Genomic DNA, 25227 nt, shown 5'->3' on the forward strand with positions numbered 1-25227 from the left:
TGTATACACACACACACCCGAACACTAGGTTGTAAGTTCAATACTTACTATGGGTTGTAGTCAAAAGTTTGAGGAAGGCCGGGCGCGGTGGCTCACGCCTGTAATCCTAGCTCTTGGGAGGCCGAGGCGGGCGGATTGCTCAAGGTCAGGAGTTCAAAACCAGCCTGAGCAAGAGCGAGACCCCGTCTCTACTATAAATAGAAAGAAATTAATTGGCCAACTGATATATATATAAAAAATTAGCTGGGCATGGTGGCGCATGCCTGTAGTCCCAGCTACTCGGGAGGCTGAGGCAGAAGGATCACTTGAGCCCAGGAGTTTGAGGTTGCTGTGAGCTAGGCTGACGCCACGGCACTCACTCTAGCCTGGACAACAAAGTGAGACTCTGTCTCAAAAAAAAAAAAAAAAAAAGTTTGAGGAAAACACTGTTCTCTATATTTCCTTCTGCAAATCAGGGCACCAGACCAACATTATTGGCCTCACCTGGGAACTTGCTAGCAATTGCTGACTCTCGGACCCCACCCCAGACCTGTTGAATGAGAACCTGCATTTTAGCGAGATCTGCAGGTGACTCATACACACCTGAACATATGAGAAAGTCTGTCCTGGAGAATACTTGTTCCCTTACTTATTCAGTACTTGTCTTTTTATGGTCAGTCTCCCCCCCCTTCAGCTGTTGAAGCTGACCTTTGTACTTCCACCTGGTAGTTTTTTCCATTTCAATGAAGTGGAAAGGTAGGGTTCTTCACCAGCCTAAGGCCAGCTCTGGGGGGATTCTCTGACAAAAACAGGAACTCTCATACTTAAATTTGGAGGACACTTTCATTGGCTGTTCAGGTAGAGGTAGAAAGAGACTGAAGCTACATGTAGAACCTACTTAGGGTTGCAAAGTCACCCATGCAAAACAAAAACAAAGCTGCAACAAAAACATAAGCTGCTGTGGTCAGATACCCAGAGGAATTTATGTCTTGGAACATTTTCCGACCTGTACCATCAGCAGGACCCCCCGACTGCTTGGTATATAGTTGTTCGGCAGAGAAAGATGAACGCAAGAAAAATACCCACTGGCCTCCAAGTTCCTTGGCGTTCATATGCATGTCAGGAAGAACTTTATGTGGCAAGTGATTTTGTTTTGCAAGAACAGCTTAAAAGCATCCCGGGCACACATTTCTGAACAGAAAAAGCTGATACAACACCCAGACTAGGGACATTCATTTTATTTGCTGGGTGGTGTGTGAGTGAGTGAGACAGAGACGAAGAGGGGATGAGAGAGAGAGAGAGAAAGAGAGAGAGAGGGAGAGGGGGAGAGGGGGAGAGGGGGCGAGAGATCATGTTCTGATTGCTGTGCCCTCCCCCCCCCCCAATCTACCTTGCCAAATCCTGTTCCTTGAGGGCCTCCCCAAATGCTTCCTCCTCTGGGAAGCTTTTCCTGGTACTTGAAAAATCTGTCATTTGAAACTCCAGGGCACTGAAACCTATTTTTCTCACAGGACTTTTTTTCTTTCTTTCTTTCTTTTTTTTTTTTTTAATACCCACAAGACTCCCTGGCACATAGGAAATACTCCCCAAATATTTGTTGAATGAAGTAATTTATATATTAATACGTGTTTTGTCTCCTGTGAAAGGCTGTAGGCTGCTGTTCGTAAGAATCCAATGTTTTAGGATGTCCCTCTGCTGGTTAAATATCTCTTGAATTGGCATATTGCTTGAAAAGCCTTGGAGACTGAAGCAAGGACCACGCAGAAATATATTAAGCAGTTTCTTTTTTTTTTTGAGATAGAGTCTTGCTCTGTTGCCCAGGCTAGAGTGCCATGGCGTCAGCCTCGCTCACAGCAACCTCAGACTCCTGGGCTCAAGCGATCCTCCTGCCTCAGCCTCCCAAATAGCTGGGACTACAGGCATGCGCCACCATGCCCGGCTCATTTTTTCTATATATTTTTAGTTGTCCAGCTAATCTCTTTCTATTTTTAGTAGAGACGGGGTCTTGCTCTTGCTCAGGCTGGTCTCGAACTCCTGACCTTGAGCGATCCTCCCGCCTCGGCCTCCCAGAGAGCTAGGATGACAGGCTGGAGCCGCCGCACCGGCCAAACAGTTTCTCCTGATGGCTCTTGAGATGTTGTTCAGTACAGTTCTCTGGAGGACGTTAGGCGTGGGGGATTGTTGAGTATTAGTAACAGGCAGTGGGGGGAGGAAGGATCAGGTAGTGAAACAAGGCTGCCTTCAGGTTGTGGCGGTGTAGCCCTGCTGAGCCACAGGCCGGGGACCCCGGGCCTGTCGACTGCTTCTAGGGTGCGGGCGAAAACAACACCGAACATCTGTGCGTCTGTTTCCTCTTTTGCAGAATAGGTGTAAAAATACCTGCTTCGGGTCACTGCTGCCAAGTCGTATAATAATGCATGTTTGCAAAAGGTTTTGGAGATAAAGAAAAGCAAAGCAAGGCTTGTGTCCTAGACCAGTGGTTCCCAAGGCGGGTGGGGCGCAGGGGCGTGCAGGGTGGTAGTGGTGATTTTTGGTGATTTCCAGGGTTCCCTTGGTATTGTTTTGTCTGGAGGCATTTTTGGTTGTTAGGGTTTGCTGGCCTGCTTGTGGGCAGAGGCCCCGGCTGCTACTGTTCAACATGGCACAGGACAGTCCGCTCGACACACAGCGGAGAACTCTCTGCTCCAAAATGTCACTGGTTCCAAGGTTGAGAAACCTTGTCCTCCAGTGAATTTTTCAAGCCTAGTGCGATTTTTATCTCTGTCCTAGAATATTGACCTAACTTGATTTGCTGGTTTTTTGTGGTTTAGGCTGTGTGGGCAGTGGGGGGGGGTGTTGTCTCCCCAGGCTGGGGCTGACTTCAACTTTTTAACCAAATACATACCTTTTTCTCCACCTCCCCCAAGCACTGGCCTTGGCATTCGGGAGCCCCGTGGTCCAGCTTTGGCCACTAATTGGCTGTGTGACTCGACTTGAGGTTGGTTTGTTTGTTTTCTACCTCTGTAATGAAGAATTTTGGCTAAATGATCTTGTACCCACCAGGTCTAAAGTTCTCTGTCTGGGCGACTTTGAACTTGTGGTTGGTTGGCTTCTTTCTCTCTCACTTTGGCCTTAAGGGTAGAAATGAAGAGAACGAGAGCAGATGTCAGGATCAGCATCTTTTTTTGAGCAGTGACTCTGTGTGTGTATATAGTGTACCTGTTTGGAGAATCGTTTATTTAGCAGTTGTGTTTGTGAACAAGCAAGTGTAGCTTTATTTCTGTGTGTGTGTCTGTGTCGGGGGGCAGGGTGTGTAAATGAGCAACACTAGAGATCGCTCCGAACTTCAGATTTACAGCTGCTCGTGTCTCAGATTGTCACGGAGGGCCTTGCTTAAAAAGCTGAAACTTCTGAGTTGGTGACTTCCCTCGGGACTGGCTGAAAACGAAAGCAGAACGCAATTTCCTGGGCTGCGCGGACCTGTGCTTTCTGCAACAGAATAAATTATCCGGTGGATGGGGCCGCGCTCCGTTTCTGGGGACAGTCTGATGAGACAGTGAGTGGGGCCAGGAGGCCAGGAGAGGGCTGCGCGCAAACGCGTGGCATCAGGTCCAACTCGAAACATGCCGTGCTGTCCATCCTCATTTCATCATAAAGATGAGATCGCCAAGCGCCTTTTGCTCAAAGGAAGTTCTGAAATTAACCCCGAGAGTGCCTGGTAACAGAAGCAGAGACCGTCGTCAGGGGAACCTTTTTGATCCCTCTTGCAAGAGGCCACCGCACGTGTGTTGGGTTTTGTCTGCTCCGTATTTACAGCCATCTGACCATACATGTACCTGGGTGGGGATGTCACAGGGAGACTTGTGTTCCCCTGGGGGGAGTTTTCCTTGGCCCCTTGCCAGGAGATGGATCCCATGCCAGCGGCTCTTCCTTTTTTCTGGGCACACTTTTGTTTTGCCCCTGCAAGACCTCGTGGTGTCCGGGCGCGGTGGCTCACGCCTGTCATCCTAGCACTCTGGGAGGCCGAGGCGGGAGGATCGCTCGAGGTCAGCAGTTTGAGACCCGGCTGAGCAAGAGCGAGACCCCGTCTCTACTAAAAATAGAAAGAAATTAATTGGCCAACTAATATACGTAGACAAAGTGAGCCGGGCATGGTGGCGCATGCCTGTAGTCCCAGCTACTTGGGAGGCTGAGGCAGGAGGATCGCTTGAACCCAGGAGATTGAGGTTGCTGTGAGCCAGGCTGACGCCACAGCACTCATTCTAGCCTGGGCAACAAAGGGCGACTCTGTCTCAAAAAAAAAAAAGAAAGGACCCTGTGGTTTGCGTGGCTCTGCCCGTCAGCAACCTGCCCGACCGAAGGCTGCTTGCCCTAAAAATGGAAGCAGGGCCTTTCTGTGTTGGGCCTTCTCGTGGGCCAGCAAGGGCCAGCTGCCATATGGCCTCTTGGCTCGCCAGGTGCTTCATGGATAAGCCTACCTGTAAAGGCAGCTTTTTGATCTTATTATTTTTAAGGCAGGCAGCAATGAAACCAGCACCAAAGGACTTTGGCAAGGACCCTTGGATTTTTAGGAGGTGGAGGGGAGTGTAGACATGCCGAGAAAGAGCAGGGAAGGCTGGTGGATTTTCCTTGGCTCCGTTCTTCAGCAGAAGAATGACAGTCCAAACGCACTGTGCTTTGGAGCCAGGTGGCAAAGCTTGGTGACCGAAGGGTGGACACACGGGGTGTTATGTGAATGTGATGCAATCACGTGGTCCTTTCACCTGGCTGTGCTTTCGGTGGTTTTGGTTTTGTTAGGAATAGCGGGGAGAATGGCCTGTTGGAATTGGCACTGACATGTTCAGGTAAATGCATTTCACTACGTTTTCCTTTTTTTTTTTTTTTTTTTTTTGAGACAGAGTCTCACTCTGTTGCCCTGACTAGAGTGCCGAGGCGTCAGCCTAGCTCACAGCAACCTCAAACTCCTGGACTCAGGCGATCCTCCTGCCTCAGCCTCCCAAGTTGCTGGGACTACAGGCATGTGCCACCATGCCCAGCTGATTTTTTCTATATATTTTTAGTTGTCCAGCTAATTTCTTTCTATTTTTAGTAGAGACGGGGTCTCGCTCTTGCCCAGGCTGGTCTCGAACTCCTGACATCGAGCGATCCTCTTGCCTCCGCCTCCCAGAGCGCTAGGATGACAGGCGTGAGCCACTGTGCCTGGCCTGCTATACTTTTCTTTGATTAAGAGGTGCTCTGGCATTGCGTGTGTGCTTAGAAATCACACTTTATCAATTTGATAAATTTATATGAAAGTATGAAAATGCAAAATATACAACTGAACAGCCAGGGCTTTGGAAAGTGAACCCCTCAATTGGAAACCTAAATCCTCTTTTTTATTGAACACATTTATAGATAGCTACTATGTACCAGCACTACCACAGGTGTTGGGCATACAGGACAAGCCAAGGCAGACAAGGTCCCTTGTTCATGTGACACCTGTACTCTAGTGAACAAAGACGGCGTACACACACCACACACGAGAGAAAACCACTAAGACAAATCAGACAGGGACAAGCACATGCAAAGAATTAAAACTGGATGATATGATTGAGAAACAGCTTAATCTTGGCTGGCCAGAGAAAACGAGAGGAGAACATTTAAGCTAAGACCCGAAAGTCAAGAGAGGCAGTCATGCAAAAAAAAATCAGGCGGAAGAGCATTTAGGTGGAGCAAACAGCTAGTACAAGGACCCTAAGGCAGGCAGAAGCTTGGCAAGTTCAGGAAACAGAAAGCCAGCCCAATGTGGGCAGCATTACTGGGGAAAAGAAGAAAAAGTACAGGCTAAGGTCAGAGTAGAGACGCTATGGCCAGTGGGACTTCACAAGCCAGGGTAAAAAGTGTGCCTTTTATGCTAAGAGTGACGGGAAGATCATAACCTGGATCTAGTGACTTATATTTTCTGGCCCTCAATTTCCTCATCTGCAGAGGGGGAACAGTGAGGGCTTATGTCATACAGTCGTGTTGAGGATTACATAAGAAAACAATCCGCATATTTAGCAAAGCGGAGGAGAACACAAGAAACACTCCTGTTTGCTGTTATTACTCTACTTCTAATCTGCTCTGTTTTCTGTTCTTATGAACTACTCTTTTTAAACTTCTTAGGGCTTACAATCAGCTGGGGATTGGCCCTACCAACCAGCAAGTTTTAAACAAACATAAAAAAGGAAAATGGGGCTGGGTGTGGTGGCTCACGCCTGTCATCCTAGCACTCTTGGAGGCCGAGGTGGGAGGATCGCTCACGGTCAGGAGTTCGAGACCAGCCTGAGCAAGAGCGATACCCCTTCTCTACTATAAATAGAAAGAAATTAATTGGCCAACTAAAAATATATAGAAAAAAATTAGCCAGGCATGGTGGCGCATGCCTGTAGTCCCAGCTACTCAGGAGGCTGAGGCAGGAGGATCGCTTGAGCCCAGGAGTTGGAGGTTGCTGTGAGCGAGGCTGACGCCAGGGCACTCTAGCCCAGGCAACAGAGTGAGACTCTGTCTCAAAAAAAAAAAAAGAAAAGAAAAGTTTATAGCAGCATTTTCCAAACTTTTGGCTCTCAGGAGCTCTTTACGTGCTTGAAAACTATTGAGGACCCTAAATAACTTCTAGTTGACTTGAGTTAGGTCTGTCTGTGTTTACCATTTTAGAAATTAACACTGAGAAAATTAACACTGAGGAAACATTTTAGTAACCTGTTACACATTAACGTAGTAACATTTTTTTTAATGATCAGTAACTATGTTTTCCAAAACAAAACGTTTTGTGTGAAGAGTGGCATTGTTACACATTTTTTTTTGCAAATCACTTTAAAGTCTGGCTTAACAGAAGATAGCTGGATTCACATATCTTACATCTCTTCCTGTCTTCAGTCTGTTGTGACATCATATGCTTTGTTGCCTCTGGAAAACTCCATTGCGCATGTGTGAAAGTTGGGGTGAAAAGGTAAATAATGCCTTCGTGTTATGAAAACAGTTTTGACCTTGAAGTTTCCCTGAAACTGGAGCTGCTGTTGAGAGCCACTGGCTCATAGGATAGATGGGTAATTTGAAAGATTGGGTGGTGACATAGAACATTTGAGAGAGGGAGACGTTGAGGGCTTAAGTGGCAGGATGCAACTGAACATCCCCAGTTCTGGGTATTATATCACATCTTTCTGTTCATGCACGGGAATACTTGTCATTCGTTTTTGCAAATACAAAATTACTTCCAAGCTAAAGCTCCTCCTCAATGCAAAGGAACACTGACAACTTGGAAACTAGTGGTATTCATCTTATGTTCATCTTTTTCTGATGAGCAAGATTATACTGAGCAATCCAGAAGTTTTGCAGTGGGATGGTTCATTAAAAAATTATGAAGCAGAACTTCCTCTCTGTGTCTGAGAATAGTAGCATCTAACGTAACTTTCTTTATAACGTTAGTCTATAACCCTTGATTCTTCTTGTGGGTTTTTTTTGTTTTTTGTTTTTCTTTTTTGAGACAGAGTCTCGCTTTGTTGCCCAGGCTAGAGTGAGTGCCGTGGCTTCAGCCTAGCTCACAGCAACCTCAAACTCCTGGGCTCAGGCGATCCTCCTGCCTCAGCCTCCCGAGTAGCTGGGACTACAGGCATGTGCCACCATGCCCGGCTAATTTTTCTATATATATTAGTTGGCCAATTAGTTTCTTTCTATTTATAGTAGAGACGGGGTCTCGCTCTTGCTCAGGGTGGTTTCGAACTCCTGACCTTGGGTAATCTGCCCGTCTCGGCCTCCCAGAGTGCCAGGATGACAGGCGTGAGCCACCGCGCCCGGCCTTCTTGTGGGTTTTGACTTAACATGGTGTTGTGTCCTACAATAGAAATTAGATTGTCTTGACACTTTATTGCTTTTAGGTTCTTTTGCAACTGTTATTAGAGGAACTGGCTGGAGTTTATTAATAACAAATATTCCATGTTAGCCAGCTTAACTGTTTAAGAAGTATAAGTGACTACAAACCCAGGCCTGTGGGGAGAAGTTTTCCTGTGTCTTGGGTGGCGTGTATAAGATTCCCACTGTTAGGGTGATTGAGTGGTAAAACACAGGCGTGCTTGGTCATTAGGAAACCAGAGGTGCACTGGGGGTACAGGCATGGCAGTGCTTTGCAAGAGCCTCACTTAAGGTCAGACTGGCAGTGGGACTTCCCTCACCCTGCAAAAAAACACACCGACGGTCAGGCTTTTCACCCCAGTGACCAGATGGCTTCATCTTGATTAAGCAAAGGAGGATTGCCTCTGTGTGGTCGAGGAAAACCTGCAGGTCTGTAGTTTTGGGGCCGCTTGACTGGTATAAAGGCGGTTTCTGATTTCCTCCCATGCCCGTCTACCCTTGAGGTTGCAGTGATGCTGCCTTCGTTAACTTCTTGGTTACTGCGAGTATTCTACTTCAGTCTGAGTTTCAGGGGTTGCTAGCTTTTAAATTCTGAATTGTGTGTAGGCGAAATTCGAGTTTTTTCTTTTCTTTTTTTTTTTTTTAGAAAAGTGAATAGAATGCAATTAGTTAAGTGTGTGCAGGAGAAATAATAGATGGAAAAAATTCCAATAAATGAGTTTTCTGACACAGTCAAGTGAGTGAGTTTACTGCCACATTCAAAGCTTTTAGCAAAGAGAAAAAAATCTAAAACCTATCTGGAGCTGCTTAAAATTAAATGAACACATTTCTTTTTCGGTGAGGCTGTGCTTTGGCGTGTTCTAGCAGCAAAGTGGAGGAGGCTCTAAATATTGAATTATCATCTCTTTGAAGAGGTTTCCACCACCACTCCCGCAGGGGACTTGGTTTGATGTTAGAAGAAGGGGAGTTGAATGTAGGTTCGGCTATCTTGGGTGTTGTGGATTTGGGTGCCGGAAGCAGTGATACTTTGGATGTCCTGTCCAAACAGCAGCAGCCTCATAACTTAACAGAGGATTTAAACATTTCTTCAGATGTGTTTCCAACAGTGTTGACCAAGTGAGAGCATGTATCAAGTTACACAGGTGAGAGAAAACTTTGAAGGAACAAAAGTGGATGTTTTCCTTTCAGTTCATTCAAAAATACAAAAATGGGCCAGGCACGGTGGCTCACGCCTGTAATCGTAGCATTCTGGGAGGCTGAGGGGGGAGGATTGCTCAAGGTCAGGAGTTCGAGAGCAGCCTGAGCAAGAGCAAGACCCCATCTCTACCATAAATAGAAAGAAATTAATTGGCCAACTAAAAATATATAGAAAAAATGAGCCGGGCATGGTGGTGCATGCCTGTAGTTCCAGCTACTCGGGAGGCTGAGGCAGGAGGATCGCTTGAGCCCAGGAGTCTGAGGTTGCTGTGAGCGAGGCTGACGCCACGGCACTCTAGCCCAGGGAACAGAGTGAGACTCTGTCTCAAAAAAAAATAAAAAAAGAAACAATAAATAAAAATAAAAATGAACAGCTAGTAAGGGCCAAGTATTGTGTTGGGCACTTAATGTGGATTATTTGGTTTACTCCTCATAAGGACTCAGAGAAATATGAAGGGTTATCCCTCCTGTTTTTTTTTTTTTTTTTTTAACAGATAAGGGAGCTCAGGTTCATAGAAGTTATGAAAGTTGCTTAAGGACACACAACTGCTACTTGATAAAGCAGGAATTCAGACCCAGGTGTTCGGAGTCTGTGGTTCCAAGTGTACGGTATTTCTTTTTTCTTCCTTTTTTTTGAGACAGGGTCTTGCTCTGTTGCCCCAGGTGGAGTTCAGTGGCATCATCATAGCTGACTGCAGACTCAAACTCTTGGGGTCAAGCGATCCTCCTGCCTCAGCCTCCTGAGTTGCTAGGACTACAGGCATGCGCCACCATGCCTGCCCGGCTAATTTTTTCGATTTTTTTTTTTTTTTTGTATAGATGGGGGTCTGTCTCTTGCTCAGGCTGGTCTCGAACTCCTGAGCTTAAGCGATTCTCCGGCCTCGGCCTCCTGAAGTGCTAGGCTTACAGGCGTGAGCCTGGTTCCCAGCCCCAGGTGTACGTTCTTGTCAGCACTCACAGCCATTTCGGACATACAAAAGGGTCAGTCAATGGGGATAAAAGCTAGAAATTTTGTTTCTTGCTCCCAGATCTCTCATAGAAATCTGCTGTAGAGGACCGATAGGCTTCTCTTATCCCTCTTTGATCCAGCAGTGTAAACTTGGCTTTAATGTATTTGGGAAAACAGTCACCTAAAAATCACTAGAAACTTCTAGGCAACCTACAGGATGGCACTATAGTGACACTGGCCTCTGGTTTGAGGGTGTGCTGTGTCCCAGGCACTGTACCAGGTGGTAGGATCGGGTCAGGAAGATGACGACTGTAATCCTTGCTCTTGTGGGTTTGCACCCCAGTGGAGAAGACAAATAAATAAACAAGCAACGTGAGGACAGTGGTTGTGAGCCCAGGTGGGGTGATGGGATGGTACAGAGAGCAGTGTGTTGGGGACATATGACCCAGATCTGGGAAATCAGACAGGGCTTCCCTGTGGTGGTGACAGCAAACTGGGGCTGTGAAGGTGAGTGGGAGTTAGCTACAGGTAGTGGTAGGGTGAGGGAGGCGTCAGCCTAGCTCACAGCAACCTCCAACTCCTGGGCTCAAGCCATCCTCCTGCCTCAGCCTCCCTAGTAGCTGGGACTACAGGCATGCGCCACCATGCCAGGCTAATTTTTTCTATATATATTTTTAGTTGGCCAATTAATTTCTTTCTATTTATAGTAGAGACGGGGTATCGCTCTTGCTCAGGCTGGTTTCAAACTCCTGACCTTGAGCGATCCTCCCACCTCGGCCTCCCAGAGTGCTAGGATGACAGGCGTGAGCCACCGTGCCCAGCCTGAATGTCCCTTTTCTTAATGCACTGCTCGGGGAGCAGTTTGGGCAGAGAGCAAAGGCAGCTCAGCCGGGGGTGGTGGGAGGCTTAGCAGAGCTGCCGCGGCCTCCATCAGCATGTGTGTCTCCCAGAAGCAGTACTCGTGGCCTCTCTTGGCCCTGTTCCAGCCACCCTGGAAGGACCCTGCTTTTTAACAGGTGCTTTGACTGGTCAGAGTGGTGGTGGGTGGGGGTCTCGTGGTGACAGTGTCCGTAGATTGCAAGCCTGCTTCGTGCCAGGCGCTTGCCTGATGCTTTATAAACAGCGTCTTGCTGAAGCTCATGACGTCCTGCTCAAGTGGGTGCCCATTCTACAGATGGGGAAAGCAAGGCTTAGGGAGGTTCTGAGCTTGCCCGAAGTCCTGTGCTTGAGTAAGTGGCAGAGCTGGGGCTTGAACCTGGGCCTGTCCTCTCAAAGAGCCCTGGGTGTCCACACACAGCTTTCGAAGTCCCTGGATCACCCAGCTCCTTGGCAGGTCGGTGCCAGCTCTGTTTCCTCCTAGGGGGTCCCCTGTCCTTGGGGGAGTGACACAGGAGCCCCAAGCGCAGCTGCTAGGGGTGGCAGGCACAGATGGCCCACAGCCAGATAAAGAGGCAGGCTCTCCCACCCTGATTCTGAACAACAGGAAGTCTTCCAGAAGCTTCCTCCCGGGCCATCCCTCACTGGCCAACTTTCCACCTCCCCCACTCGGGCCACAGAGGCCTGAGCTGTTCACTTTCCCGGCCTTTGTTTTTCCTTCTAGGACATCAGAGATAATTGCACCAGGACCTCTCCCCCGCCTGCCCCCAAGCTCTTCCTTCCCTCCACCAAGAGGGAGCCCTCCAGAGGTTTCTAGCCAGATAGGGAAGCCTTCTGCCTGGTCCTCTTTTTTTTTTTTTTTTGAGACAGAGTCTTGCTTTGTTGCCCAGGCTAGAGTGAGTGCCGTGGTGTCAGCCTAGCTCACAGCAACCTCAAACTCCTGGGCTGGAGCTATCCTCCTGCCTCAGCCTCCCGAGTAGCTGGGACTACAGGCATGTGTCACCATGCCCTGCTACACTTTTCTATATATATTAGTTAGCCAATTAATTTTTTTCTATTTATGGTAGAGACGGGATCTTGCTCTTGCTCAGGCTGGTTTCCAACTCCTGACCTCAAACAATCTGCCCACCTCGGCCTCCCAGAGTGCTAGGATGACAGGCGTGAGCCACCGCGCCCGGCCCTGCCTGGTCCTTTATGGGGGGCGGGTATTGTTGCCTCAGACCCCTGGGGAAGAATCTGTCCTCCCCACCCTTTTTGGTTGTTTTTAACTGGGACCTCTGGCAGGCTGCCCAGTTGAGGATCATTAGCTGCGGTGGGTGCCCTGGCCTGGGTTTTCAGCAGGAAATGGGAAATGTGGGTAAAGGTCACTTGTTCAATTATCTTGTCTACTTAATAAGCATATTGGTTAGAAAGAAGATACTTATTTTTTTTTTCTGACTTAGGAAAGCATTACATGGCTGTGGTAGAAAAATTAGGAATAGAATTGTGCATAAAGAAGATACTCTTTACGGCCTGGCGCGGTGGCTCATGCCTGTAATCCTAGCACTCTGGGACGCCAAGCCAGGAGGATTGCTTGAGGTTGGGAGATTGAGACCAGCTTGAGCAAAAGCAAGACCCCTGTCTCTACTAAAAATAGAAAAAAAAAGTAGCTGGGCAACTAAAAATAGAAACAAAAAAATTAGCCGGACGTGGTGGTGCATGCCTGTAGTCCCAGCTAGTTGGGAGGCTGAGGCAGGAGGATCGCTTGAGCCCAGGAGTTTTGAGGTTGCTGTGAGCTAGCTTGATGCCCTGGTGACAGAGTGAGACTCTGTCTCAAAAACAAACAAAAGAAGATAGTTCTCCTTAATCTTACCACCCAGACAATAAGAATGGTTAGCATTTTAGCTCATGTTATGGAGATCATTGTTGATAAAAAGCTCCATTTAAGAGTCAGATAGGCCTGGGTTATAACCCTGGCCTTCCTGCTTGCTAATTACATGTGACTTGGGCATCTTAACCTCTCTGTACCTCAGTGTCCCCAACAATAAAATAGCAGTGATGGTAGTGCCTGCGTCATGGTGTGGTCATGCAGATCGAGTGAGAGAACATTTGTAAGACCCTCTGCTCCCTGCTGGGCATGATGGTGCTTGGTAGGCGCTAGCTAGTATGAATCCGAAATGGAACTATGCAGAACCGTGCTGTGGAAATGCAGTGTCCCCACCTCTGTTGCAATTACCAACTGCAGGCAGCGTTGGGTGCATCGGGCTTTGTCGTTGCAGAACACGAAGTGTGCCTGCTCTTCCCCGTCGAGGGCCTGGGATCTCTGAGTAAGGTGTCCAGTTGGTGGCAACAGTTCAGACAGCAGCAGTCACACGGCTGTTTCCTGGCCTCTGGTCCCCACTGGGGCCGAATGCTCATTGGAAGGGCAGTCCCAGGAGGAGAGCGTTAGTCACGCTGGACAAGGCTCTGGTCCTCTCGCCCGAGCACTCACCTGCCCTCTTACACTTGGCGACTCCCCAGTGTCCTTCGGAGAGCCCTGAGTGTGCAGACGCAAATGTGGTCCGACTCAGAATTCAAACAGAAACTGGTTTCCAGTCACTGGTCCCCGGGAGTACACTGACTTCTGACCCTTTATCATAAAGCTTTTTACGTATAAGCACGTAAGGGAAATATTAACGGCCCTCAGTGGTTTTCATTTGTGCAGCCTTTTCGGATGTTGTTTAAAACATTGGTTTGCCTTCAGGTATAGAATGTCCAGTTAGGAAGAAATGATGCAATGATTGACAGGGTTCCAGAGAGGAGTTCTTGGCAGACTGTCCCTCGGCACGTCCTTCGTGTGTCTTTCTTCAATGTCTGGAGATGCTGGCTCTTTTGTTTGAGAGTTTATTCTGTGTTCTCAGTTGCTGTCTCCCTCTATCAAAAAAATTCACATCCTATAAAATGCTCTTTATCTCTCTTGCAATGTCTGGGTTTTTTATTTTTTTTATTTTTTTTTGGAGGGGGGAACAAATTAGCTTTTCCCCGTGGCTTGTCACAGGCAGTGAACTGAGGTTCTTGAACGATTTGTTTTCCGCAGCTAGCATTCCAGCTAAGGTAGGAGGATGCTTCCCGAAGTTTCGTGCTGATCACTGCTGCGTAATTCTTCCCAAAAGAAAACCCGGCTCCCAGAGAGCAACTGAAGGAGAGACAATATTGTTCCACACCATTACGACGCTTGTGGCCGGTGTGGGCCAAATGGTTTCTGGAAGGGGAACTTGAGGAAGAAATTAGGTGGCAGAAGGTGTCTAAGGGGGTCTGGGTTTGGAGGAGGGGTCCTTGGGAAGCCCTCAGTTGCTCTAGGCGTCAACACTCAGTTTGAGGAAACTTTGGGCAGTCACCTGCGGTCCACACCAACACACAGTCTTCCCACATAACCGAGTTTGTTTTTTAAATGTCAATTTAGCTTTTTGCAATTGGCTCCCACTCCTCAATATTTATGGCCCCGATGAAAACTGTTTCTGTGAATCACATCAATATTTTTGTTGATATTTGTGTGTGTGTGTGTTTAATGATTTCTGGGCTGTGTAGAGATTTCAGTCTGAGACTTAACTGCCATTCTAGGACTGGCTTTAACCGGCTGTGTGTTCCTGGCCAGGGAACTGTATTATTCTTGCTAGATCACAGAAGGGGCTGGGCCAGGTGCAGACGAAAGGCCTTTCGCCCTCTGGAAGTGTTTCTTGGTGTGAAGGATGAGAAGCAAAGACATTTAAGCAGCATTTGGGCGTGCAGTTGTTGAATTCTTACAAGGCTTCAGGACTTTGTGGTATTTGTTAGCAGGTTTCCTTTTTATTAATTTCATTTTGTTGCTTTCGTCCCTTGGCCTGGGCCCTCTGGCCTTGCGGGACCCACGTTTTATACCAGGTGTTTCCTTCTGACTTAACATTCCCTGAGGCAAATTGAATATGTTAATGTTTCCTAAGTCAGACTTTCCAACTCCCTGATGGCTTTGGCGTTCTTGGCCAAGTTCCCTGCAGCCTTTATATTCACTGCGGTATTTATCTCCGAGGGTCCTCGACTTGTAGACTCCGATCCAGACGTGGTTTTGTTGGAAACAAATGTTACTGCTGTTGGAATATCCTGAAATTAAATAATATATGGGGGGAAAAATGTTGTCGCATATGTCCTTACTTGGCTCATTGCATTGCCTGCCTGTCAAACTCTTATTTAAATTTGACTTTTAAGTAAGGCGCTTTGGAAAATTGAGCTAAGCCAACTCTTAGTGACTTTTTTCTCCCCCTTCTGAGCATTTCTTTCCTTCTAACAATGTTGCATATTTTACTTTGTCTAGGGTTTTCGAGAAAGATGTCTGACAAAATGTCTAGTTTCCTGCATATTGGAGACATTTGTTCTCTTTACGCCGAGGGTTCGACAAATGGATTTATCAGCACCTTGGGGTAAGAGCATGCAGTTTCTTGTGTGGCAGGATTTAAGACATCATAACATCAGCTTAAAGCTGTGATTTTTTTTGTTTTTCTCCTAACATAAGAATGTCACCATTTTACTTGGCTTTCCAAGGGCGGTTGAAATCTCAGATATCAAATCCCATGTTGGCCAAGTTTAACCTCTTACACAAAGACACAATTTTCTGTTATTTCTGAAAGAGCAAACCCTCATTAGTTAGGGCTCTGTTAATTCTGAATTCATTATAATTTGCTGTTCCTTCCTATATAGAAGGGAAAGTGCTAAGTGTATGGAATAAAATTTAAAGATGAGCATTTACAGACCCCAGAGAAGTGCTTTTCAGTTTTATAAGAGCTCTTCTTTTCAAATACTGATTCATTTGTAATATAAGCAAAGACCAGAACTTCTGGGATGTTTCTCTTTTTTGAAGCAGACCTTTCCTACTTTAAATTGGTATATGCATTTGAAAGTTATAAATTGTACAAAATTCTATAAATCGGAGTTTTGCTCTTTTTTGCTTTCTTCAATCTTTATACAACTTTTAAGGGTATTAAATATATTCCACAATATACTCATTTGATTATCTTCTCCCTTCTCCTCCTAATCCTATTGTCTGGAAGAGGAAATGAGAAGTGAAGTAGCCCCAAAGGCAGACAGAAGCAGAATAGAGAATCAAGATGGTTAACTCCAAAACAGTCTATATTGTCTTTGTGTAGGAAGGAGTAGTTAGGTCCAGGGTGGTGGCATTGTTGAATTTGGCAAGAGCTGGTCTCAACTAAATGGGGGGAAGGAAGGCCAACAGCTTCTCTAAGAACCTTGTTCTTGTAGCAGCCAAAACCTTTAAAAGAAAAAAAATTCTAGCTATTATTTAAAGCATGCTTGTTTTCTGGTAGTTGTGCAGAATAAGTATTCCCAGGCTCTCCTCTGGGCCACTCCACCCTCAAGGAGCAAGTTATTTCAGATGCAGAATCAGAGCTTAGTTAGACCTGTTCTCTCATCGCATGAAATTTCACTTTGGAAAGTCATCCAATGAAAAGAAGTCACCAAATCCAGTGACCGTTTCTGCGTTTGACCGCTCTGCGTTACAGACCCACCGCCCTTAACAGTTTACCTTGTCTGGCTTTTGGCAAAGAGGCCTCCAGCTGCTCGCCCCTTTCTGACTGTCCCCTTCTTTCTTCTTGGCTTGTGCTCCTGCCTCTTCTCATCACCCATGTTTGAACCTTCCACCCTCTTCTTGTTCTCAGCAGTGACAACAATAATCAATGGCAGCCTGGGCGTTCCCCGTGGGCCAGGCCCTGTGCCTGTATCACCTCCTAATCCTCAGTCCACTGTTGGTTCTCACTGTTGATGGGGGCAAAACCTCTGAGCTTCAGAGAGCTGAAGTCACTTGCCCAGGGGTTCACAGCCCGGAAGACCTGGTGACCCAAGGCTAGGGCTGCTACCGGTGACCCTCTGCGGGTCAGTCTCTTCCTCCTCCGTGTCTGCTCACAGCTCCTGTCTGGACACCCTATTAAGCCTCAGTGCTACCATATGTCACTTTTCCCCTGGGGCCTCTGTCCTCCCAGCCACCCGAGGGCCTCCTGAGCCCGTCAGATCTTAGCACCTTCTTTCCCTTTCTCCCGTGCTACCTGGGCATCTATTCTTTTTTATTTTTGAGACAGAGTCTCACTCTGTCACCCGGGCTAGAGTGCCGTGGCGTCAGCCTCGCCCACAGCAGCCTCAGACTCCTGGGCTCAAGCGATCCTCCTGCCTCAGCTTCCCAAGTAGCTGGGACTACAGGCATGCACCACCATGCCCGGCTAATTTTTGGTATATATTGTTAGCTGGCCAATTAATTTCTTTCTATTTATAGTAGAGACAGATGGGGTCTCGCTCTTGCTCAGGCTGGTCTCAAACTCCTGACCTTGAGCGATCCTCCTGCCTCAGCCTCCCAGAGTGCTAGGATGACAGGCGTGAGCCATCGTGCCCGGCCTGAATGGTTTTCTTGACTCGTGGAACCTCAGAACTCCAGCAGGACTTTGGAGAGCCCCAGTGCCCGCGGGCACGCGCTCCTCAGCCATGTGCTTCGGAATCTCCTTTGGAGCGCAAGAAAAATGAGGGTTCTCGGATCCCATCCTGGCACCCAGCTTTAGTAAACTGGGGATGGATGACAAGAGTCCTGGTATCAGCGTATGTAGAAACAAAGTCTGATGAAATCCCCCTAGTCGAGAATCCTTGCGACCAACTCTTTGATTTTATAGGTGAAGAAACTGAGTCCAGGAGTCCCATCTACAATTCATTTGTCTTCTGGACGCCACTGAAGGCCCTTTCTCCCACCTCATTCTCCTTGTGGAGAACTCGATGATTGATTAGCTCAGCCCTGCCTGGGATTCTGAGCCCGCCCTGTGAGTGGGCGAGTTAGCTCTGGTGGCATTACTGTAGTTACACTCACAGTGGCTCCGGGCAGGGGCTGGTTTTACCTGTGCACGTTCTGCTCTTGATGTTTGCGTGAGAACTCAGGCCATGCAGGGAGGCCTTACACGAAGGCAAACTGCTGGAGGGGGCTACGCTGCACACTTTGATTTACCCCCCGAATAGATAGCTGAGCTGATAGCCTGGGCGACAAAGCACGCAGCCCACTGCCTTCATGGAACTTGTAGCCTGGTGTGCCTTTGCAGTCTCCGCCTGTGAGTTTGGGAGGGTGGAGGAGAGGCAGAGAAGGGCAGGAAAGGCTTCGGGGGACTTTGTGAAGAAGGCGGAGCTCTGAATTGGGGTCTTAACCCTTTGCACTTGCTTGCTTTTTTCTCTTGCTGCTACCGATGCAGCAAGAGATGGCCGTGTCGAGTCACACTCGACATCCGAGTGCAGAGAGTTAAAGGACAGGCAGGATGTTAGGAGGTGAATTTTGGAGGAACAGAGTAAAGGCCGAATGGTACCTTGCCTTTGGGATAAGAGGCAGCACAGACTAATCTAAAGCGATCCTGGGAGACCACAGCGTGTGTTAGCTGGTAGCACGTTCTGTGGTCACTTGTCCAGTGAGCCAGTCCTACTAATACCAGTTTTGGGAACTTGGAGAAATCATGTAATTTCACAGAGCCTCAGTTTCCTCATCTGTTAAAAAAAAATTTTTTTTTTTTTTTTTTTTTTGTAGTGGTTCTCCTAAAAGAAAATCATGCCAGTTAGATTGATTGGCCAGGACTTTAAATACTGGATCTTGATGTAGTTTAGACTGACTGACTTGTAATTTTTTTGTGCTTTCCCTACTAGCTGCTTTTGAAGCTCCACAATCCTTTCGTATCCCCATGTATGTGTGCTCCAGTTTCTCTCCACCTGGAAATGCTTCCCTCCTTAGCCTCCCACCTGTATTTCAGCTCTTCCAACAGTTCTGTTCTAACTTCCTCTGCATGCAGCTTCTCAGATGGCCTCAGGCACAGTTCGCTTCTGGTTGTGCTTTTTTCTGCCTTCTCTTGCAGCCCTTAGATTATATTTTCTTTATCAGTTTGCTTTTAGGGCACCTGTACTAGCCTTGAACTCCCTAAGGGCAGAAACCTGGCTCACATTCATCCTGGCAGAGTTGCCGCCTCTGCTAGCGTCAGTTGACCTCACTGACCCCTTGCCATGTCTTCCCACATCCGCGTGTGTTATGTCCTGTCCTCACATCCATCGTGGATGTGGTTAAGAGAACGGAGCGTCACAGAAGCAGAACCCTTTTGGGCTTTTGGAATTCGATTTAGCTCCATGCAGAGGAAACCTCTAGTGTAAACGGCTCCCTGGCAGGAGAATATGGCATAATTTTCTAAATTTTGCACAGGAAAAGCCCTGGGATATCTAATTTTTGCATGGTGCTTAGGGTTCTATTTTCCTACCCTTGTCTTGATATAGCTTCTGTCTGTGTCTTCTTTGCAGCTTGGTGGATGATCGATGTGTTGTACAGCCAGAAACCGGGGACCTTAACAATCCACCTAAGAAATTCAGAGGTAAGGTGGTGGCCTTCCTGGAGTGCTCACCTGAGTTTCTTGAAAATTTGTGAAGTGTGTTGCTGTCTGTATGTGGCGTTTTTTTTCAATTACAGGTTTTTTTATTCACTTGCGTATTTTTCAAAGTATGATTTCAATCCAAGCTTTTTAACTTCTTGAAAAATGCATAAATAAATCCAGTGGGCAGGATTGGAATGACTTATATTAGAGCCTTAATTTGTCTATTGACTAGATGTTGGTAAGTGCTAATCCAGTTTAAAGGTTGTTCTCCAAACAAAAAGGATTTATGGGTCGGGTCGCAGGGAACGTTTGTTATTTCGGCAGATCTCACTGTCTCTTGGCGGGTGCTGATATTCTTAGATACCTTAACTGGAATGAGAGGTTCATTACTGCACTTGCTTTTTGAGTCAGAAGACGTAGGCAGGGCAGCTTTCTCTTTAGGCTTCCTGCCTTTGGTGTCTTCCCTGAAGGGTAGCTTAGTTTATTGAGGTGTTTAAAAGGAGGTGTTTAAAATAAAGTTGGTGTCTTGGATGATAAAATTTTTGTTTTTGGGTTAGGTATGCGATGCCATCCGTACCAGATGACTCAAATCTTGCCGTTTGCAGATTGTATCATTTGAGTTACAAGTTCTTACTGTTTGGTGGTTTAGAAACTGCTTGACTTTTTTTTTTGGATAAAAGCTAAAGAAATTAGAATAAAATAGAAGGCAGACATCCAGATGGAGAGAAACCATTTGGAAGACATTTGGTGTTGAGCTGCATCCAGTTGGCATGAGACGAGCAGGAGAATGTTTGCACCTGAGGACGGGGTGGGGGGTGGGGTGGGGGTGGGGCTCTTTTAAAAAAAGAAAGATTTTGTTGCCATAGGCCCTGAGTACCGGGACTGAGGTGCCTGTTGGCTCTGCCACCTTTGCTCTTCTCAGTCTCTCCTCCATGTCTCCTTCCTGAACAAAATTTTGGGTGCTGCAGAAATAAGATTTGATCCACTGATGATATTCCAGTCAATCTCATGGAGTTTATTCCCCTCTCTGAATATTAAAAGCGTAAGGCTGGCCGGGCCGGGCACTGTGCTGAGCATTCTGCCTGCACGGGCTCGGGTTGCCGTCCCTCCGTCCCGGGAGGCGATTGATGTGCCCAGAGGTCAAGCATCTCGTGTGTGTGTGTGTGTGTGGGTGGGTGGGAGTCACCTGGCTGGTGACAGGTGGCACAGGGGCTGTGTTCAACTTTGGCTGCACGGGGAGAATTCACCTGGAGAAGTTTCCGAAGCGCTGATGTCTGGGTTCCGCGCCCAGGGAGTCTGATTTAACTGGGCACTGGGAGTTCTTTTTTTTTTTTTTTTTTTTTGAAAGCTCCCAGGTGATTGTCGCGTGCAGCCTAGGTTGAGAAGCATTGCTAATAGAGCCCGGCTGTAAACTGCCGACTTTGATGATGGGGGAGAGCTGGTGCAGGCGTCCCCCTCGCAGCTGGGGCCAAGCAGAGGCGTGTGAACAATCATGAAGCACGTTGCTCGGGGCCAGCGTGAGCTCTTGTCCCGTCCTACACGCCGGACTTGGGAGTTGGGACATGAACCTGGGAGGGAGTTCATGCATTGCACAAAGTTAACCAGTGGCTATTTGTCTGTTTTGTTTTTTTATATATATATATTTTAAAATTTATTTTTAAATTGACAACTACTGTATACATTTATGGTGTACAACATGATGTTTTGGAATGTGTGTACATTGTGGAATTGAGCTATTAACATATGCTTGATTGCCTCACATCAAATTTTTGGTGGGGAAAACACTGAAAATCTACTTTTAGCAATTTTCTTCCTTCCTTCCTTCCTTTCCTTCCTTTCTTTCTTGACAGAGTCTCGCTTTGTTGCCCAGGCTAGAGTGAGTGCCGTGGCGTCAGCCTCGCTCACAGCAACCTCCAACTCCTGGGCTCAAGCGATCCTCCTGCCTCAGCCTCCCGAGTAGCTGGGACTACAGGCATGCACCACCATGCCCGGCTAATTTTTTCTATATATATTAGTTGGCCAATTTATTTCTTTCTATTTATAGTAGAGACAGGGTCTCGCTCTTGCTCAGGCTGGTTTCGAACTCCTGACCTCGAGCGATCCGCCTGCCTTGGCCTCCCAGAGTGCTAGGATGACAGGCGTGAGCTGCCGCGCCCGGCCTGAAAATCTACTTTCAGCAATTTTCGAGTATACAATATGTTGTTATTAACTGCAATCATCATGTTATACAGTAGATCTCTGGAACTTTCCACCTGTGTCACTGAAATTTTGTATCCTTTGACCAACATCTCTTCCATCCCCTGCCCTCTGCCCCTGGGTGACCACCTTTCTGCTCTTGTGCCTTGCGAGTTCACCTTTTGTAGTACAGCGAGATCACGCGGTATTTGTCTTTCTGTGTCTGGCATGTTTCATTTAACCTGATGTCCTCCTGATGTTCTTCTGTGTTGTTGCGGATGAACCAGTGGCTATTTAAATACAGGGTTAGAACCTTAAATAGGACCACAGGGGAAGTTGGAGGAGATGGTTGTTTTCCTGGCACTAGAGGCAGGGGTCCTCAAACTACGGCCCGTGGGCCGCACTCGGCCCGCCAGGTGCCACCCACCGCTGCCTCTCCTGCTTAGCAGCCGACTCGTCCCGGGCCCACAGTGCACACTCTCCAACGGTCTGAGGGACAGTGAACTTGGCCCCCATTTAAAAAGTTTGAGGACCCCTGCCCTAGAGTACAAAAGTACTGGCATTTGGATGTGTATCTGGTGGCTGATTTGAAGGGGCTGTTTTGAGATAAAAGCAACAGTCTGATCAGAGGCCATTTGGAAAGAACTAAGCCCCTTTCATGGCCTGGATCTACAGGTAGTCACACGACAGTGACTTGATTTGTTGACTCTTTTTCTCCGTAAATTAAAAATAAAGGTCTCTCGGTTGTGAGCTGCTTTGCACTGGTGGGGAAATCCGGTTGAAAGCAAGCTCTGCTGCAGGCTCTGAGATTGTAGGTCAGGACTTCCGTAATTCCACGTGCGAAACCCAGGCCCTCGGCACTCAGGTGAGGGGCCCAGGCAGCGCTGCCTTTGCAAGCTTCCAAGTGAGTGCTGGAAAGTTCTGCCTCTCTTCCCGTGGACCTTGGGCAGTGAGGTTTTAAACATTTTTCCAAAGCATTCCTTGAACTGTGGTTCAGCATACTTTAAAAAAAAAACAACAACAAACTACTTTTTTTTTTTTTTTTGATGAAAGAAAAAAATCTCTGTTTTGGAAGGGATTGCTGCCTTTCCAAATATATTTTTGAAGTTGAAGTCATTTTGATGTTTAGAAACCATGCATAGGGTGGTTGGGCAATTTGGAGGCATGTCGAGTCCACTTCCTTACGGAGCCTTTGCACCCTGGAATTTAACAAACACGTATGGAAAAGCGAGGTGCTGGCAGGCAGCCGAGCGGGATGACGGGGTCTTCATCTGAGCAGTGGGCAGAGCTGAGCGTAGTCATTCGGGTTTGCTCTCCGTCCCGTGTTCCCTTGCCAAGTTATTTCCTGCATTGAGAACCATCATAGCCTGTTCTTAAGTAAATGGAAGCCAAAGGCCTGTGGATTCATTGTTCCCCGTGCCTTCAGACTTTGGGTTTTTTAATTTATCGAGCTCTTCCTGACATCTGCAGTCCTAGTGTTTAATAACATAGCCTCTCCGATCAGGCTTCCCGGGTTCAAATCCAAGTCCTGATAATTCTTAGCTGTGTGACCCTGGACAGATTCCTTGCCTCCGTGAACCTTGGTTTTCTCATCTGTAGAATGGGAGAGACAGCAGTCCTTACCTCATAAGGTCATCATGAAGATTAAATGTGTTTTAAGAATTTAGTGTTTAAATTCAGATGCTGCCTTAAAATAAAAAAAAATAATAATAATTAGTTCCGAGGGAGCCTGGCTCTTTGTTAAGTGCTCGGTAAGCCTTAGTTATTCTTTTCATTCCCAGTACTTAGCACAGAGCCTGGGCCTTATCAATGGTGGCAGAGGGGAAAGGAACTATATGTGAGTCCTTTAGTGATTTAAGGATAATTAACATGTTTTGAAAAGTAGGCAACTAAAAAACATTGTTATACATTATTATACATTGTTATTCTTTTTGTATTTATTTTTTATTTTTATGTATTTATTTTTGAGACAGAGTCTCGCTTTGTTGCCAGGCTAGAGTGAGTGCCCTGGCGTCAGCCTAGCTCACAGCAACCTCCAACTCCTGGGCTCAAGCGATCCTCCTGCCTCAGCCTCCCAGGTAGCTGGGACTACAGGCATGCCACCATGCCCAGCTAATATTTTCTATATGTATTAGTTGGCCAATTAATTTTTTTCTATTTTTAGTAGAGATGGCGTCTCGCTCCTGCTCAGGCTGGTTTCGAACTCCTGACCTTGAGCGATCCTCCTGCCTCGGCCTCCCAGAGTGCTAGGATGACAGGTGTGAGCCACTCTTTTTGTCTTTAAATGTGGGTAGGGGTGTGCACATGGGGCCCCGTGCTCCTATGTACAATCTGAGTAACCTCGGTAGATGACATACTTTCTTCTCAGCTTGTTTCCTCACATGTAAAATTAAGGGGAAAGAATTCCTTCCTTCTAAAGATAATAGGATTAAAGATAATAGTGATAAAGAGCTTACTAGAGTGCTGGGTACACAGTGGTTACCCAGTGACTGGTAGCCGGTTTTTTTCCCCACAGTAGACATAGAAGAGTTAAACGTGAGTTAATACTCACTTTTCCCTGATGGTTAAAAGTACATTTCGAAAGAGAATTGCTTTTTTGTGTGTGCCATTTCCTTGACTAGAGCTCCTGCCCCTACTTCCCCCCGTGAGAGGGAAAGATTGGCTACACATCCTGTTTTGCATGAGTGAAGTCTTTTTCATCGTCTGAATGAATTTTGGATAATGTCATTGTCCTCTTAAGTGATGAGGAAAGCTGAATAATTGTAGAATAATGTAGAATAATTCAGCTACCTTTATTTATTTATTTATTATTTATTTATTTATTTATTGAGACAAAGTCTCGCTTTGTTGCCCAGGCTAGAGTGAGTGCCGTGGCGTTGGCCTAGCTCACAGCAACCTCACACTCCTGGCCTCAAGCGATCCTCCTGCCTCAGCCTCCTGAGTAGCTGGAACTACAGGCATGCACCACCATGCCCGGCTAATTTTTTCTATATATTTTTAGTTGGCCAATTAATTTCTTTCTATTTATAGTAGAGACGGGGTCTCGCTCTTGCTCAGGCTGGTTTCGAACTCCTGACCTTGCAGCGACCTTAGTTCTTTTGTTGAAGTGGTACCATTTTAAAGCCCCCAGCGTCCATGGAAAGTAAGGCAGAATCCCTTTTCTCTCTGATTTGTGTTGGCTTTGCCCATAATCTCAAAAGAATAGGGAAGGCAAACATCAGATCGAAACCAGGAATAGAAACGTCGCGGTTAATGAATTCCTTTCTCTATATTATCGTTTCCTCTTCCCACTTCTACCCATCCCTTCCTCCCCACCCTGAGAAGCTAAATATAAAGGCATCTTCTACAAAACAAACAAAAAAAAATAGATGGAAACTAACAGCCAGTCTCTGTTTTGATCTCAGAATCTCTGTTCTTTTAAATATAAGTAACCTGCAGGGTTGTTGGAGTAGAAACAAGGAAACGGGTTTTTGGGAAATATGATAGGATTTAGTGTTGATCATATCATTTACTGTATAGTCTCCTTTTTAAAGATTGGGGCAGTGGTCAAGTCCTTGATCTCCTCAAAACTCGATCTCCTCTGGGCTGTGGGCGGCAGTGGCTCACACCTGCAATCCTAGCTTTGGGAGGCCGAGGTGGCAGGACTGCTCGAGCTCAGGAGTTCTAGACCAGCCTGAGCAAGAGCAAGAGCAAGACCCCGTCTCTACTAAAAATAGAAAAAATGAACCAGTCAACTAAATACGAAATAAAACATTAGCCAGGCATGGTGGCGCATGCCTGTAGTCCCAGCTACTTGGGAGGCTGAGCCAGGAGGATTGCTTGAGCCCG

General features: G+C 46.9%; 1 protein-coding gene across 1 annotated transcript in view; it reads left to right on the forward strand.

Annotated features, from left to right (window-relative positions):
- The window catches only part of ITPR1 (inositol 1,4,5-trisphosphate receptor type 1), a 351525-nt gene that overhangs the window by 9029 nt on the left and 317269 nt on the right, over nt 1-25227 (forward strand). The window contains exons 3-4 of the mRNA XM_075998552.1: nt 15156-15261; nt 19154-19224. Of these exons, the coding sequence (XP_075854667.1) occupies nt 15170-15261; nt 19154-19224 (163 nt within the window). The 5' untranslated portion in view covers nt 15156-15169. The remainder of the gene's footprint in view (nt 1-15155; nt 15262-19153; nt 19225-25227) is intronic.

This window comes from Microcebus murinus, chromosome 28, assembly GCF_040939455.1.
Source record: "Microcebus murinus isolate Inina chromosome 28, M.murinus_Inina_mat1.0, whole genome shotgun sequence".
Taxonomy (NCBI): domain Eukaryota; kingdom Metazoa; phylum Chordata; class Mammalia; order Primates; family Cheirogaleidae; genus Microcebus; species Microcebus murinus.